General features: G+C 43.7%; 1 protein-coding gene across 1 annotated transcript in view; it reads left to right on the top strand.

Annotated features, from left to right (window-relative positions):
* The first annotated feature begins 1,477 nt into the window (after positions 1-1,477).
* Positions 1,478-18,967, top strand: part of nlgn2a (neuroligin 2a) — a 79,317-nt gene continuing 61,827 nt past the window's right edge. Inside the window, exon 1 of the mRNA XM_068756025.1 lies at positions 1,478-2,009. Coding sequence (XP_068612126.1) covers positions 1,502-2,009 — 508 coding nt within the window. The 5' untranslated portion in view covers positions 1,478-1,501. The remainder of the gene's footprint in view (positions 2,010-18,967) is intronic.

The raw sequence follows: 18,967 nt of genomic DNA on the forward strand, positions 1-18,967 counted from the left end.
ATTATCTCCCGTCTTGCCTCTGGGACACTTTACTCCCCACACATTCCAATTCAGACGGGTTTTCTTGGAAGTGAGGGAGCGAAAAGAGAGACAACAAAGCGTCGGAAGCACTTCAGTGGGTGCAGGCAGCGCGGTAATGCAGTTTAATGATCACTATAAATGGGACAATTATGAAGTAAGCGAGAGCGTGAAAGGGGGGAAGAGGTAATGGTGAATTTTAAAAAATCTGATAAGACGGAAATAGTGCCTGAGCGTGAAAGAGGTTCCTCCGTTTTTCCTGTTCAGCCTTCATTCCTGCTGCAGTGTTTCTCCCTATTACATAACGCCACCTAACACAGTCATGACTGTATATATACCCCCCCCCCCCCCCCTCCATGCCGCCTGCGTTTCTGACTGGCTCTGATACATGAGGATTTGTGCATTTTCACGGTAGATTGCATGAATGAGCGTACAGTGTGGAGGCACTCATTCATGTGTGGGACATTTAAGGCCTACTCTGTGCATGTGTGCGTCTATGTGCGCTCCGTGTCGTCCAAAAAAGTGTCCCGGGCTGCTGTAAGCTGCTTACAGGCACACATTACTGACCTTCGACCTGACCGGGCGGCGGCACTATAGGCTTGCTCCGACGCTTTAGCCTGAACTCATAGACTGTATTCAAATCTCCAGCGTGGTCGCTGGAGGCGGCTGCAATTCATCCCGTTCTGCAGGGGTGAGAGCGTGCTAGGGGTCACGTAGAAACACGGCAACGTGGAATGCACAAGAGATTTGGGCCAGACCACGTTGTAAGTCAAAATGTGATCACAAGGTCCCCATACCTGCTGGAGAACGATGCTGCAGCAGAATCAAAAGCAGAGGAAGTTGCTAACCACATGAAAGGCTCCCAAAATTAGACCAGTGCACTTGATCTCAAGAGCAAGTTTGGTTTCCTTGCCGACGCTTTCACTTCAGGAAGTGTTTTTTTTTTTCCTCCTTGCAACAGCCAAGTGTCGATGTCGATATCTCTGTTGCAGATAAGCTATAATCGTTCCCATCGCCTCTCCTCACCCCTGATTTTCTCGTTTCCCCCCCCCCCCCCCCTTTCTGTATGACGGACCTGTAAATCTCACCTCTCCTTATTCCTTGTCTCATTCTGCAGATTTCAGCGGCTGTTCGAGATCGAAATGAACTGGATTAAAGGAGACCAACAGGGATGGAACGTAACAGAACCATGGCTGGGGACACATTTTGGATTGCTGCTACGCAGAATCAACACTGACCAGACACCCACATGTGATCCGAGCTCCTCCTTGTAAACCCGCGCGGACCCTCCATCACTTCCAACGGTTTCGCCCTCAGCCTCACCGCTGGTCAGCGCTTCTATTCTGGATCTTACCAGCCTTTCAGGCTCTGCCTGCTTTTGTTTTTTAATCCTCTTCTTATGCGACACCTTCCAGACTGTTTCTAATCTCTCCCAAAAGACAGCAGCACTCCAAAACAGACGAGTAGCAGCTGGCTGAGCAGTATGAATCCAGCCATGTGGCCCCGCCCACTTGCTCTAAATAAACACAGTGGGCAGGGTTTGTCGTCAAGGACACGCCCCCTTACTCTCATGCCAGACTGGTGCCTCATGGGTGCGCTCGGCCTCATCCTGCTCTTCAGCCTGGCCTCGAGCCAGAAGACGGACCCGTCCAAAAACCCCGTAGTCACCACCAACTACGGCAAGCTGAGAGGCATCAAGAAAGACTTGAACAATGAGATCCTGGGCCCCGTCGAGCAGTATTTGGGCGTCCCGTATGCCACGGCGCCCATCGGCGACCGCCGCTTTCAGCCGCCCGAAGCCCCCGGATCCTGGCAGGAGATCCGCAACGCCACCCAGTTTGCCCCCGTGTGCCCTCAGAACGTCCACGGCGTGCTCCCTGAGATCATGCTGCCGGTGTGGTTCACGGACAACCTGGATGTGGCGGCGGGTTACATCCAGAACCAGAGTGAGGACTGCCTCTACCTCAACATCTACGTACCCACGGAGGACGGTGAGTGCACGCGCTTAAATTAAGTGTTTGGTGGCAGCTGGGGAATTTTGGTTTGAGTAACGATTGAATCACTTAATCAGCCGCATTTCCACTCCATGGCGCTGGTTCTACTCAACTCGATTTAGCTTTGTTATCAGGTACTTTTCAGGAGGTCATTTTCCAGGGTAACCGGTTGTCATGACGCCATCGTGCAAAATTGCGGAAAAACAAGAAATGTGAGTAGAACCACTAGCACATAAAGGAAATGCGGCTGAAGTGCTTCTTCGCTAAATCCCATTCCGTACTTTTGCTGTTTCTGCCATGCATGCTGTGCATTACGCAATATTTATGCCATTTAATAAAATAGTTTGCAGGGAATATTTGATCATGAAACAAGCAAAGCAAGACAGAGGCTATATTTATTCCATATGCAGCCGCTCGCTTGTTTCACTTGGAATAGTGCACTGTGGAAGTGCTGTATTTGCATTTGATTCTATTCTCTACAATTTTGCTATTTCTTTTTTTTTTTTTTTACATATTTTTTAAAAGAAGAAGAATTCTCAACACATTCTTTAATAATTACGCAGCATTAGCCTTAAAATGAACCATTGAGAGGAGCCCAAAGCGCGACAGGCCTGCTGCACCTGTGGCTTTAGCGATCGATCAGATGGGACTACTCAAAACAGAGAGGGGCATCGGATGATCCCTTAAATTGGGAAAATGGGGAAAAAATATTTGATTTCATGCAATGATTTAAACAGAATGACTTTTTTCCATGTGTCTTTTATAGGTAGTTAATGATTCTTTAAAATGATTCTTTCTTGCTTCTTTGCATTCCACTGACGATGTCATAACGCAGGTGAACAAAGGTCAGGACTGAAGCAGTTTCCATTACGAAGAATCAATTCGGTTGACTTTTCCAACTTTTTGCTTTGACAACTCTCACCTCAGATCTTTCAGCTGTGCGAGTAATAAAAGTCATATTTCCATTGTGTCGGAAGATGTGATGTGAAGATGTGAAATCCAGACACCTCAGTCACCCCTCTCTCTCTCTCCTCGCCCAGGATATTGTAGGATGCGCTTCACATTGATCTTTTTACCTCCGATCCATAATACGGGGACCAGAACATTTTGTGAGGAAATGCCTCTTAGAGTTGCATTTTCTGGATTCACATGCAGAAAGTCTTTTTTAATACATTTTTTTACACGCACGTGCTTTTGCCTCAAACGTTTGAAAATCTTTTCAATCTATAAACCCAATATGTGTATTTTGGACGCTCTTTTGCCGTCAACATGCTCACAAATGCAAATTTGCACCATCGTGTGCTTTGAGACTGTCAGTTTGATGTGTCCGTGTCTTTATAAGTGTGTTTATGCCTTAAATTCTCCGAATGTGACGAGCCGCCGATTGCCACCTGGAGCGCCTTTCTTCATTCTAACACATTTCCACCTCCCTTTCAGCACTTTTCCTGGACTTTTTATTTAGCCTGTCACAGCTCGACACCCTTCCCTCCACCTTTCCACATCAACACTGTAGCCTCAGCCTTCAGAACCCATCATCGCCTCTTGCAGCTCCCCTGGCACATATAGAACACTATACATCAAGTCTTTAGTCATTTCACACTGCCTCATGGCTTGTCTACTGTTTGACACGCAAAAAAAACGCAAGTTCCATGACGCAGAGGGGAGCGCATGACTTGGAACGTCACTCAGGTGTAAAATATCTTCCCAAATGACCTTCATCACTCAACATGATCACCAGCCAACATCGTCTTGCATAGCAGTGAATTCGGTCAGCTTGGGTGTTCAATAAAGTCTGAATCAAATACAAACATTGTACACATTAAGGTAAATGTACATATATGGTTTCGTCCATCACCGTCATTGATGCTGCATTCATGGTTGCCAGGTCAGGCGTGATATTGTCAGCCTCAGCACTCCTCCAACAGCCCCTGGGTTGGCTTTGCTCCTTCACTGCTCCCACATCAATTCGAAGTCTTTTATTTTTGGCATGGTGGCGAAATAGATGAGAAGGGAAGAGTGGAAGAAAAGAAGACGCGATAAAGGAGGTAGGATGAAACTGAGGGGAGAGAAGGAAATGGAAGGTAGAGATGATGAAATGAGGATGGGAGGAGTTGGATCTACTACACTTAATTTTGAAATTGAATGCTCCAGCTCTGTCGGGCCTTTAATTTGTATCCGTTTTAGGGCACCTTAAGACAGAATCCTTAAGAACCTCTCATTTAGAGTGGATTAAGCAGCCACAATTACTTCTTAATGTGGCCGTCAGTACAAATAGATGAAAGTGGGACAGTGACATGGGCGTGTGTGTTTGGTAATAACAAACTGACATCTGCTGGATACGTATGACTGCTTAATTAATACTCCAGCACTTAGTAAAATATGAAGCTAGCTAATGTCCTTTTTTCCAATTAGTTTTACGGCATGCCAGAATAATGAGTTTGTAATAAATAAAAAAAAGTTAGAAATGAGTTACCTAACAGTAATGAATCATGATACTGTGTGATTAACATAAGTTAAATGGAAAATGCAAATGAGTAATACTGTACTTTCGGCTTGTCCCGTGAGGGACAGCAAATCAATGTTCTCCACTTCACCCTGTCCTTTGCATCGTCCTCCCACCACACCACACCAGCCACTCTCATGTCCTCCCTCACTACGTCCGTGTATCTTCTCCTGGGTCGACACAACCCTCTGCATTTATCCGGGCTTGGGGTCGGCACAAGGGAGAAACTGGCAATGTTACGTTAGCTCTTGCTAACCGCACTACCCGTGCTCCCCATGAGGCTTCATTTTAATATGCAAATGAGTACGTTTAAATTTGGTTACTTTCGGTGGATGAATATTTTAGAGTGATATTTCCTGTTTCTTTCTCTCAATGCAGTTTAATGGCTTTTTACAGTATTTATAGCCTCACATCCATAAATATATAATCAGATTACTCCGTGACCCTTTCCTTTTTCACTCACTGGTAATAATAATAAATTGATGTTCAGTGGATTATCACTGAAATGTTGAGTGTTTACTATCAACCAGACTTGTTTCCTACTTCCTACAGAATTATGGATCCAGGCCTTAGGACCCAGTTTAGCCTCGATCCGGTTGCACCCTCACACAATACATAGAGGGAGGAGCGCCACCTTGTTCCCCTCAAAATGACATCCCATAAATCATAGCGAGAGGTTTTCATCTGGCTCCTGCAGAGCCACAGTGGATCGATCGATAAGGAGTCGGGAGGGAGGAGTGCCGCCTCTGCATCATGCTCACAGACAACCCGCATGCTTCTCTCAACACCCAGCAGCCCTTAACCCAGAGTCAGATTGTAGATTCAGCAAGGCGGGGTGGCTGGACTCAGAGACCTCACAATGGGACTTTGTTGTAGATTTAGGGCAGAAGCCAAAGAAGGAAAGAAGCAAGCATCGCCTTCATCTTAGCAGATGTGAGTAAAAACAGCTTTTACCTTTGTGAATAACAAAAATAGACCCACAACATCTCCTCAAGCGTGCCTATATAGGCCACTAGCATTTTCACAGGCTATTTGCTCTCTTGTGGAGCCACCCACGCTTTAACAGCAACTCTTAAAGTTCATAAATGTGACCTTTTCTCACATGTGCTTTGGAAATGCTAAACCTTTTAACCCATTCGACCTGAATGTCAATGTGTCGCCACATCAGTCGACCCAAGGAGATGCCATTAATATCAAAATGTATTGTCCTTTACGTTCGTGTTCATACATGCACATGTATGTTTATGTATAGTCATTCCCTTTTTTGACGACACTTTTTTTAGCCATTCACAGTTCAATACATTTCCCTCTATCTACTCACTTCATCACTACAGCCTGTAAAATTTCCCAGTGAATTTAACAGTTTATTTATTGCCCATCCCATGCTGATTATCTGAAGATGCAACATTTCCTGAGAGGACTTGCGCCTTTTTCTTGTCCTCCCCATTTTTCCATTTGAGCCTTTTTTTTTTGCTGCTTATGGCCAATTGGACTTTTTGTTCCCCTTTAACCGGCCACTTTGTAATATCAATATGCGTCTCCCACAACCCAAGAACAAGCTTCCAGATGACATTTTCAATATGTGAAACTTCACAAGGAATCAAGGATGATTCGGCTCCTCTGAGGCGTCTGGATGAGGAACCAATGCAGGAGGTGAAGAGGAATTGCTCGTGCAGTGCTGACATCCTGGTTGTGAAAGGTGGAGGCACCACTAACATGTCAATTGTCCCTAAATTAACTCTTTCAGTGCCAGCCATTTGACCAGCCATTTGAGTGCCACAGTTTTCGACCATCTTGCCCGGTTTTCCAGAATATTATTTACTATGACTAAGCAAGTATCAAACATATCAAACGAAAGATCAAAGTCTCCTCTTTCATCATGTGTTCCAGAGTTATTGGCCGTTGAAGAGAGGCAGATTTCAATGTCAGGGTTGGCAGTGAATATTTGGGTTATGAAAAAACGTCTTTAGACGTTATTGGCGCTGAAAGAGTTAAGGATCCAACCGAACAAGAATGGCTCCCAAAAAAACTGACGGCGGTTTGCTTGTAAGTACTTTACTGGTGGTTCGCTGGAGTTTAACCTCGATAAGCTGTTACAAAGCGCCTTTTAAGCTGCTAGTTCTGTTCAATTAGTCCTGTTTGAGGAGAATTTGCCAGATTTCCCTCTGGGTTTAGAAACGCTAACCTCAGTGTTGTCAGCGCCGTGGTTCTTGGGTTGAGCTGGAGGCCTTATAAATTATTCCATCTGATACTTCATCCGTCTCCATGCATCAAAATCAAACTCCCAAGTCTCCCCTATTCTGCAGTATTATAATTTTCCAAGTAGATTCATCAAGGGGGGTTCGATATTAATGCAATATTGTACGCAGTGGCCAAGGGCTATGGCTGATGTTGCCATCGCCATAGGGCTGGAGATCAATAAATAAATAAGGGACATTTCATAGAAGATTGAGTTCAGACCAGAGGAACTTTACTCAAAACCTGAAGTCCAACCTTTACAAATCAAACATGGCTGCGTCTCCATCCAGACCTTTTTTTTTTTCATAAAGTTTTTCCCCAACCCACCATCACCAAACTTCGAGCAGCTGGAGCTCGTGAAAGGTAACGCAATAAAAATCACACTCTTCCACCATTCAGGGCAATTCTTTCCAGATCTGGGTTTTTTAAATGGATGTATTAGGAGAGAGGGGGGGGGGGGTTCTCCTTGATGGAGGAATTCGATGGTGTGCCTAATTTGTCGTGAGATTTCTTGGATTCGGTGAGACAACCATTGATGATCTCTTCACTCACAAGTGCAGCCATTTCTTCTTTCAGAGACCCAAATGCTGACAGGAAATCAACAATTGTTACAGGATTGTGTTTTGACATTTCCTGGAGCGTATTTTGCAGTTGTACACATTTTTGTGACAGCGGCGTCGGTAGAGATGTGTTCTCTGAGTGCTTTCTACTTAATAACTGTTTTTTATATTGAATATTAGTCAAAGATTGACGGTGATTGCCGTTTTTTGTTAATTCATTATGAGTGTAAGGTCGTAATACTATGGGCAGTACATTAATATATGTTAGGTGACTGAGATAAAGACACAGTTATCAGAAATATTCGTGGGAAACAATGGATGCATTTACATGGACAAAATTACGATCGGACGCACTGTGGACCCTAAAAATATTGATCCAATTAGGACTTGTGTGTTCATGCATCACACTTTTGGCCGGAATAAATTATTTTGACATGCGCAATTTGACCAAATATACCGGAAATAGTAGAAGCAGAAGCCGTAGCGACTTCAGTTGTAAACAAAACATGGCTCCGCCCTTTTCTGCTTGAAACGTCAGCGTTATTTCGCGCATTTCTTAGTTAGTTTCCTCTTTTAATATCTCCGGCAACATGTTTGTGTCGGATACTAACCAGTTCTGTCTTTTGTGTTTGTACATGAAGCATTTCTATTCTGATCAGGTTTTTAATCCGATTAAATGTGGCCATGCAAACGCACCTAGTGAGCCACGTCCAGACAGAAGGCCAGGCCAGCATTCTCTGATCATATGCAACAATCCGGGCAGTAACATCAGGCGCTTCGACTCACGGCTGCACTATTCAACACGAGACGTGAGCTCTGAGGAGGAGGAGAGAATTTTAAATTTGCTGACTGTGAAGATGGTGTAGCCTGTGGGGGTTTGATGGACTGTGGAATTGGAGGAAAGGTTATTAAAAATGTGTCCAGGACCACTGAGGCCGACATGTCGGACAAGACAAAGCATAACGGCACGGGGAAAAGAGCGGAGCTGCGGAGAATGGAAGCGAAGGGCACGTTTCTGTGGGTGAAATGGGGTCTTTTAAGAAGAAATCGACTTTGGATTCTATAAAGATGGACGCGTTTTCTTGTCTTTTTAGATCAGCAAGGCGGGGTGGCTGGACGTTTTGGATACATCTGATGGTTTAATGGTTTTAATTGCCGTGGAAATTTGTCTTGAGTTGCTTGAATATGGGCAAAGCGATTGCAAATATGTAATCGGAGAGATTATTCACATTTTTCTCAGTAACTTAACTCATTATGGATTCAGATGTGAAGTTATATGGCGTACACTGTCAGAATATATTAATGATTACGTTTTGAAGCCTTCGGTTTGTCGACTTTCAGCAGTATGTAGTTCGTGAGAGACAATGAGATGATGAGAGGGCGAGACCTGGTGAGCCAAGGAGGGAAGGTTCAGGAATACAGCCCCAAGACGGGAGGAATTAGGGTGAAGGGGTTGTCTTGGCAACCATTCACTATACGGTACTTCCTGTCCCTGTCAGGGCGTGCACCAAACCCTGCGTGCACTTTGCCTTTCCACTAGACTCTGAATGGAATTAGAAAGGGCTCAGTTCGAGCTATTTATAGCAGGTAAGCCAGAGAGATGGAGAGAAAAGGAGGAAGTGTGTGTGTGTGTGTGTGTGTTTGTGTGTGCGAACTTCATAATCGCCACAATATGTTTTATCACACCTTCATCAGCTGCCCCCCCCCCCCCCCCCCCCCACCCCCATTATTTTCCCTGTCAGCTCATAAAGTCTTTCTTCTTCATGCGTTACCGCCTTTTATCCAGCTCGGGCACCACCTCTGGCCTGACGCTCCCTCGGCCTTCCCGGCATTACCGCACGGTTTGGATGAGCAATGAAGGCAGAAATAGGATTTAGCCGTAGACAGTTTATTTAAATGATCATTTTAACCCCGGGAGAGGGAATCAACTTTACAACAGTGCTTAAATAATAAGCTCTCTGGCTTTTGCGATCCGTGTTCCTTTGGCTTCATTTCTGCAGCGGTGCTCAAGCGAAATCTGGGATGGCATTTGATTTAACTGAAGGATTGATGAGGTAATATCTAATAGGATTTGATGTGAAGTAGTAGAAGTGCATACGCTCCGTAATAAGTAGGATTCCTCCACACACGGCAGCAGTGGAGTGTTAAAGAGCATGGGGGGGGGGGCTTCTGATCCAGGTTTTTGAAACATGAAATTCTACACGAAAAATATAAAAATTAAAGTCACGCTCTTTAAATGTATTAATCTTTGTGATTGAAAATCATATAAAGTCAATGTGGAATGCTCAAAAACATTTGATTGGATCAATTCACAGGTAGCGTTTTAATTCTAGCTCTCCTTGGAATCCTTCTTGATTATGAAAGGAACAACCTTGAAAGTCATTCACAAGCAAAGATTCAGGTTCAAGCTGCGTAGGCCATAATGTCACCGATAGATTCAGAGAATCTGGAGACATGTCTGCAAGCAAGGGTCAAGGACGGGAATCTGTGACCTTCAAACCATCAGGCGGCACTGCTTTCATAAACAACGTGATTCTTTGGAGAATATTACTGCATGGAATCAGGATCCGCATGCAGCTCGTCGTTGCGTCTGGAGAGTCGCTGACTTCTCCGAGTGTGGATTTGTCTCGGATGGAGTGATGGAAATGTGGGAAAATATCCCTTCGGTACATTAGCAACAAAGGAATCAGACTCGGCGTTTCATTTCACTCGCTGGGATTAACCATCAATTATCAGCTGACTCTGATAAAGGTGTCCCGCTGTTTCAGAGCTGGACATTTGTGCTGCGAAGTTTCCATCATGTTGCGAGTTTGCCTTGTAGCGCTGCGGCGACCTTTTCTTCCCGCGGCCTCGGCTAACTACAACGCGGTGCACGGGATAAATACCGGTAGGATTTGAGTTTGTCGTGCATTGTAAATCAGAAGCAGAGTCACACATTGGCCTTAGCGCTGAGTGTATTTGCCTTTTATAATTAAACCTCCAGTTTATTGATACAGTTTGCAGCTGCTGAGTCAGCCATTTGAGACCAGCATGGTCAGCTATCCTGTTCTCCATGAGGTTGTGCTGCGCATTGGAGATAAGCTGCGTGCAACAAGCGGAGAAGTGCAATGTTCACTTGGATAAATTGTTTTATTGATCTCCGCGGAACTGATTTGAAACATTCCCATGGCATTTTTAAATAGGCATTTGCCTGCTTTTCTATTGCATGTGAATAATTTCCTTTTTCGTTTGCTGCTGCGCCGCGTGCGGCGTAAGCGACCATGATGAAACGTACACCTTTTGCAGGATCACTGCGCATCTCGGGAACCGGGAGTTGTTGTTCTTAAAACAACCTTGAGAAGAGAAAAGATGTATAAAAAGATTTAAGAGGCTGAACACATCAAGACAGAGAGTCCAGCAGTCTGGGGATTAATAATGACTCGGGTTTGTCCCAAGGCTAAGCTACTGTGTAGCACACACACACACACACACATGGAAAACACACGAGTTGGAACGCGTGCACGAAAGACCAGACACACACTCTCCATTGTAAGGTATGTCACCTTTTATCCTTCTTTACCAACCGCCCATCTGCCTCTCTCTCTCTTGCTCACACACACACACACACACACACCCCTACACACCCACACGCACACCCACACACACACACACACACACTCCATCTCTTTCAGAAGAGCTCAAAGGGCCATCTCTTCAGGGCTTCAAAAGCTGAGGTGTACACAGCCAGTGAATGAAAATTAGCCTCCCCTGCGCTCACAAACAAGGGCTCCCTCTGCTCGGTCCCGCTGCTCACAGCACGGAATGCAAAGAGCAGAGCGGGTAACAAGGGAAAGGGGAGATTAATGGAATGGTAGGGATAGAGAGAGCAGGAGGTTATCCAGAGGGAAAGCATTCACCGCCTGTGAAGTCTGCTGTTCAACAAGTCCGCTGCTCATGCCAGAGGAGAGTCAATCCAGTCGATGCCTTGCTGTCGTGCAGTTTAGCACAATTTAGAGCAGCAGCTGGTTTCCAGGTCACACACACACAAGCATGCAGCAAAATGAAGGACATGACAAACTATCAACAACTTAAAGGTGTCTTCCTGATAAAGTTCAGTTCAGATCTGGGATCAGACTCTTCGGTTTAATCTTTAAGCGTTTGTTTTTATGGATGTGTTCTAACATCAAATCATTTTCGTGTACTATAATTTGATGGCTTCCACTCTTATTTTGAAAGTCAAATACAAGCAAATTATTATCTTTTATGTTGAAGCAATGGAGTAAAAGTAATCAATCAAATTAGTTATTTTTCAGTAGCAGAAGTATGAAAATGTTTTTTTCTTTTCTTTTACTGGTTCGCACTGATTTCAGCACCACGGACAGCGCTGTCTCACTCGCTCTACTTGGTGTGTGGGAGAACTCGATTCTCAGATGCGTCTGGATGCAGACGTGGATGTGTTTGCATTGATTTAGCAAATATTAAAAATCAATATTATACAAATTTGGGAAGATTCTGGTTCTGATTAAAGGGAAACAAAGACCAACCAGCGAGCAGACTGCGCGGCAACACCAGATGATCGCATTTGCGAAGTTGAACATGAAGTATATCGGTAACTCGCTCGGCATCAGCACTCACACAGTTTATATTTTCTCAATTTTTGCTATTTACTTGATAATTTAACTTTATTAGGAAACAAAACTCAAATTTAGAAATTTACTGCTTTTAAATTAAGCGATAATTATTTATCGACAACTAATCAACATCATAACATCACAAATAGGAAGTAAGAAGTAATTAAAGCATAAAAGCAGCCAATACAATTTTTAGTCTCACACAAATTCCACTCAATTTCAAATCTAGTCGGCAAAAACAGGCCATATTTTAAGTTTTAATTTGAACACTGTACAATTTCAAAGGAGACTTTGTGCATTTTTCTATTTATCTTCTTCATAAAGTGTGTGTTTCTGAAGATATTCAATCAGTAATTCAAAGAGCTGGCCTTGCCTTGATTATGCATTCAGTGCAAGCGCTCCAGGATTAGTCTGGAGGTGACACAGCCGATTACGTGTTTTACAGTGATGCTGCTTTGGGGAGAGAGGTGGCAAAGTAACTGTCCAAAAAGCACTGAAATAACACACGTTTAGTTACATCGGCGCTGGCAGCTTGGCCTGGTTCCCCATGACTCGTTTTTAGACTCATGGAACAAATTAGAACAAATGGAAAATCTCTCATGATATCATCACTCAGTGTTAGAATACATGTTTAAGAGCAGACTTTTTTTTTTCCAAATAGGATGTGCACGTAAGGATGTGGGCAGATTCACAGTCAGGGAAGGACATGAAGGAAGTTGAGTGTGTATATATATATACACTATACATATAAGCGTGCCTCAGCATCCCTTCTGGGCTTTTGACCTAAATTACTCCTGTCTTCATCTTGACGCTCCCTCTGTGTTCCGCTCCATCAGTTTTAGGAGCTCTGCCTCATCCTCTCTCTGGTTGGGAATGTCCCAGTGCTGCAGCCCGGGGTGGAAAAGGCTTCTTACAAGGTTTGAGATGAACTTAGATGCGGGCCAGGAGGATGCTTGTTGTTGTTTGTCCGAAACAAGCTTTGTGCTTCACTTTTGTTTTGTGTCCACTTTGCTCCGAGTGCATTCACTTTACAGACATACCGATGCGCATTATTCCATTGGCCACACTAATTCAAGTATAATATGTAGCGGTGCAGAGCCTTTGAACAGTTATAGACATTCTCCTGACAGTGAATCAGCACATTGATGGCACACCGGTCAAAAATCTGTGGCTTACATGACCTAATATTAATTATTGAAATTTGTACGACATGAATAAAGGAGAACGACACAAGGGAATTTAGGGTGTTAAAAACTTTTACAGTGTAAATGAGGAGATGGTGGGGAAGATTATTTGCAATAAATAGTCTGCTTAAGTGTTTGTCAAAATATATCCAACTGTGCAGTCCCTATTCAGGTGGAGGTGGTGGTGGTGGTGGATGGGTCTGCTGATCAAGAGATAAAGATGCTGAGCCTTGGTGGTGACGGCATGAATGAGCTAGAGATACAGGGAGACTCATTTTTAAAAAAGACATCAGTTGGATGCTAAGCTAGCATCCAACTGATTTATAAATGGTTATAGGATCATGTCCTGAACTTTATCTTTATTTAGCAGCCGTGATGTGCAGATCACAGCTGTGTATCGGGTGGGTTGCCAAATCAAATGAACATTCTGATTAATAGCAGATGGGATTCACGGGGGTGAAATAATGCTTTAATATTAATGACATCACCTGCAGCGATCTCCGAGCAACAGAAGCAATAAAAGCATCTCCCAATTAAGAGAGCTGCAGCGCACACAGCCACAGCCTCTTCACTTCATTGATTAAATGTCCGCACATTTTTGGGGGGGATGGATAGAGCAGATGTACTGAACGCCTTCGCAGCTGTTTGGCAATATTTATGTTGGGAGCTAAAACTTTAATTCAGTTTCCTTGGTAGAGTTTCTTCTATCCTGTCAAGTTTCTGACTATACCATCACACACACGTTTAAGATTTCAACACGTGAGTGGCGTGAGTTCAGATCCCTAAATGTGGGGTTTTTGCATGTGGAAGGTGTTTGAAAATATACATCCAGAAATTGTGTGTAAGAAGGATGCATTTAGCGAATGTTAAATGCATCTGGACATTTATTGTGTTGGCAAAATCTTAAAATGTCGTTTTTCATCTCATTTTTACTGGCTAGTACCAATTTTTGTTTTTTCCGTATTTAGCCATTCGCCTTTTGAATTTATTTGATATTTATGTTTAGCATCTAATGTCATCAGAATGGCTGTTCATTAAAATACCAAGTAACTGAGAAAAGAAGACTCTAGTGGACATTCGTTGGAAACTGCTTTGGTGTTTAAGATGAATAGTTTTCACTCTCTTCTTCCTGTTCTTCTTCTTCCATCTTGTCCCATGAGGGGACGCCACAGCAAATCAGTTTCCGCCACTCTACCCTGTCCTTTGCATCGTCCTCCCCACCAGCAGCCACTCTCATGTCCTCCCTCACTACGTCCATGTATCTTCTCCTGGGTCGACCTCTAGTCCTGTTCCCTGGCAGTTCCATCCTCAGCATCCTTCTACCGATATAGTCCCTGTCACTCCTCTGGACATGTCCAAACCATCAAAGTCTGTCCTCTCTGACCTTGTCTCCAAAACGTCTAACCTTCACTGTCCCTCTTGTTGTCTCATGTCTAATCCGATCCAACCTGGTAGCGGACATTCGATGGAAACTGCCTTGGTGTTTAAGAAGACGAGTTCACTGCCCATATGGACAGACAAAACGCGACAGTGATCTTGGAGCATACTGGAAGGCTATTTCACAGATCACCAACAAGCCTTTGTGCTGGGCAGAAATGGCCTCGGGGTTTAATAGCTCTTCAAACGCACACGCACGGATTGCTTGCTCTGTGCTTCTCGTGGATGCAGGCAGCGAAAGGAAATACACCGTGGAGATTGCCTCAGAGATGAAGCATCAAATAGCAACAGAGCAGCCGAGCCCGTCAGCATTTCGATGGCTCTACATAACAACAACCTCCCACCATATTTGTCTGGTTCTCCTTTCCCGTCTCCACTTTCCCGGCAACATGGAGAGGCTTTGCGCTTCAAAGGTTCACCTAATAAGGAGCTCTGCAGACAGAACCGCAAATATCAGAATGGTTAAAAAAATTCAGTCTTTTGTAAAAACCTAACCCTTATCTTTTGTTCTGCGAGACAAACAGCGACCGCCATTCTCCCGGATCCGGGGTAATCTATCAACTCTGGTGCAGAAGGAATCAAACATATGTGGTGACATTTACAGTATTATTTGTAATCATTTTATGTGTATATAAATGTATTTTTTTTTCCAGTGGTGCAGCCGTAGTTTATAAAATGCTCTTATGCCTAAAACAATCAAAAATGTGGTTTATTTCTACAACCATAGAATGAGATCAAATAACAGCGTATTATTGAGTTCCAGGGCTTGTTAGAAACAGGCAGTTCTATTATTTAGTATTGAGAGCTGTGCCAAATTCGATGCCACGCCTCCATGATCTCTGGAGATTGACTGTGACACCATTTCCAAATACTTACGTCTGACAATTACTAGCTAGCAGCAGTGAAAAAACGCTAATGCTGTGTTTCAGATTGCACACTTCCATCCTCCGCCTGGCCTGAGCACTGCAGAGCGTAATGATTGCAAGCAGCATGTTCAGCCACCTCGCCACCAGAGTGCTCGTTCTAACCACACAAGTCGTCGACGTGCGTGGGAATAGGCAGTTTCAGAAAAGAGTATCAGTCAAAGAAATTGATCACCCCCATTGAAAACAAAAAAAAAACACCCAGCAGCACAAAGGAAGAAGTAGCAGCAATACAATACTAGAAAAGCACTCAAATTCCATAAACATTGGTCTATAATCAACCGATTATAATCTATCCCGAACCCTTACACACATTTTAAAGCTCCATTGACTGCAATGTTACTGAAAATTGTGATCCAGAATCCAGCATCTCTTCAGGATCATCACCAAAATGTAATCATCTGTTCCTGGTAACATTCCCAACGCCGGCGGAGGTAAAAAATAAAAAATAAAATGCGATAGGAAGATCAAGGACATTCCTTCATCTTACAGTCAGACATTCTCATGCCATGTGCACGCACACACACAGGCAGACACACACACGCACACATACACACACACAATATCACAGTGTTGATGTTTAATCAGACTGTGTTCTTCGCTATAATTTCTGTGTGATGTTTCCACGGGGATCCAACGTGACAAATGTTCATGTAGAATCGTTGGACTTCATTAATAACCTTATGAAAAGTGAATGAAGAAACACACATGCTCCTTTGTGTGTGTGTGTGTGTGTGGTGGGGGGGGGGGGGCTTTCTCCTTCATGCCTAGTCGACAGCCAGCACTCTAAAAATGTCACCACGTCCGCCTCCCCATCGCCCTTTACATCTGTTTACTTGCTTCACATAATCTCTCCATCTCTTTCTTCCTCTCCTCATCTTCTTTTCGATAAGCTTCCCTCTCACCACGTTGTCTTTCCCTCTTTACCCACTTTTCCTTTCCACCAGGTTCCTCATCCATTGTTCCATTTTTCACATTTTCTTGCACCTCGTTTCCACCTCTCACTCTGTTGTTGTTTAAAATGCCTCCAACCACAATTTTCTTAATGATTACTTGATTGCTCTTGCATTTATCAATTATATAATTGTCACTATACTTAGTAATTACTTTATTGCCAATACACTTCTCTCCTCTTGAAAATATACTTTCAATACATTTTCTTCTTGTGTTTTTTGTCCTTCACAACCTTGCACTGAAATACTTCTGATCTCATTCATATGAAAGAAGACATTTACCAGACGCGTCTTTAGCAAAACCTTTGCCTTAATGTTGATGGAATATTATATTTCTGTGAAATCATCAGGATATTTGATAATAAAATAAAAAACGCTCAAAACATTCTAACTAGCTGAGATGCAAGTAATGTAATGATTTACATGCGCCTTAAAACGTATTTCTTGCATGCCTGATGCTTTTTGAATATATTAAAGTAGAACGTGCACAAACTACACGGTGTGTGTAAAGCTGAGCTAAATCACGCACACGCCTCTTTAGAGTGAAATAAACACACAGGAAAGTAAATTTTACATCGGTTAGATTAGACAGTCAATAAATAATACAAAATAAGATGTGATGCTACGATGGGAACCTTATAGCAGAATAGCATTCAGGAAGCAGCCCTGTTAATTAGCAGGGCTCGTCTGTTCCCTTTCTTTTTTTCTCATTTTTTTTAAATAGGCAACAAATATTTAGCCTCAAAATAATTGTACAAAAAGCTCTGCAATGGTAAACGCGTCTAAAACATTTCCAGAGCCTTCACATGCGCACACAAACACGCACATTCTCGTGCACGTCTTTAATTACGGTACTCATTTTGTATGTGCATACTCAGAATGAAAAGCAGGACTGAGGGCACGCCAGTACTCTAGCCACTTCAGCCACAGCGGCTTTATTTCGTTGCTGCCCAAAACAAAGTTGGAAGCGGGACTTAACTCTAACTCTTGAAATTTACACTGCAATTCCTTTTATGAAGCATTAGCAGTATTTGGTTTTCCATGCTGTCCCAGTTCTTTTGGACATCACAAATCTTTCACTGATTTGATGTTATTAATTTAGTTGCTTAACCAAATGATTCCGTGCAGTAACTTTACAGTGTCGTTGTTTGACTGGTCGTCAACTCGACTGAGTGCTGCTACAACACTATAGCTTTAAACCTCTGCAAAATAAAGCATTGATGAGGCTAACAGTTTGAGTCTGCAGAAGACCAGAGCTGCAGAGACTTTGTGCAGCTATAAGATATTTAGCAGCCACCATGCCTTCGTCGCCCTCTGGTAGACCTGCTGCGCTGTCCAACACCATCATTGTAATCATTTTGCACCTGCAGCCCGAACAAGCTGGGACAGCCTCATCTTGTCTTTGTCCTATCATGTCGCGTTACCCTTAAAAATCCCATTATTCGTGGAACGCTGCTACAGGCGAGGTTAGTGCGTCTTGAGCGAGATGGACAATAAACCCTTGTCGTCCTTTTACAACGTCTTGTGACTCAACAGGAACCAAAATAAGAGCGAGAGCAGAAAGACGACGCACAAGGGAACATCTTATTATTGAATCATCCGGCTTTCAACCGAATGTTAAACGCATCTGTGCCACTTCTAAAATGCTGCAGAACACTAATTATGACAGGGTGACTAATGACAGGCGGATGAATCCATTTCGGGTATTTGTGAAGGGTAAACGCTGAACATTACCTTACAGGACAGAAGCTCCGCTTTTAAGTGCCGTTCATCCGAAAATGAACTTCACAGTTATTTGTGGCGTAGTCACGACTTACTCGTCTGAAACCAGCCCACACACACTGCTCACCAATGTGCGCACACACACACACACACACACACACACACACACGATCACTGAAACGACTGACAGAGAGCAGTGGTGTGTGATAATGAAGAAGTGGATTGACAGTATCGTATTTCTGCATGTCTTCCTGCCTTCTTTTGTGAATGTCAACGCTTTGTCTCACACACGCGCACTCACACACACACACACACACACACACACACACACACTGACAGCTCTAAATGCATGTGTCAGTAAACGACATTCATTGCCAAGGTCACATCTTACTCAACCAGTCGGTACACACACACACACGTGTACAGATCATACTGAGGTATTCACTTGATTTTCGATGCTCTAGGTAGGACAATGACGGTACCCCCCCACCACCACCACCACCACCACCCCACCCCTTCTCCTCCTCTCACACAGAGTCTTTTGTACGGTTTTGAACGGCCTCCTTAATTCACGGCCGACGCTCGCTCGACTCCAAAAGTGAGCCGCGGTCGGCAGCCAGGAGAGACGGGGCCAAACGTAAAGAGAAAAAGACGATTGTAGTTGAGCAGGGAAAAAGAGAAGAGGAAGGGGCTGTAAATGAGAGGGGGGAGGGGGGGGGGGGGTATGTAACGTTAAGTTAAAACGGTTTCTATACACACGTTTAGCATCGTCCATGGCTGGATTCATTAATGTGTCTGCTCTGAGTCGTAATTGTAACACACTGG

The sequence above is a fragment of the Brachionichthys hirsutus genome, chromosome 23 (genome assembly GCF_040956055.1).
Source record: "Brachionichthys hirsutus isolate HB-005 chromosome 23, CSIRO-AGI_Bhir_v1, whole genome shotgun sequence".
NCBI classification, from domain to species: Eukaryota; Metazoa; Chordata; class Actinopteri; order Lophiiformes; family Brachionichthyidae; genus Brachionichthys; species Brachionichthys hirsutus.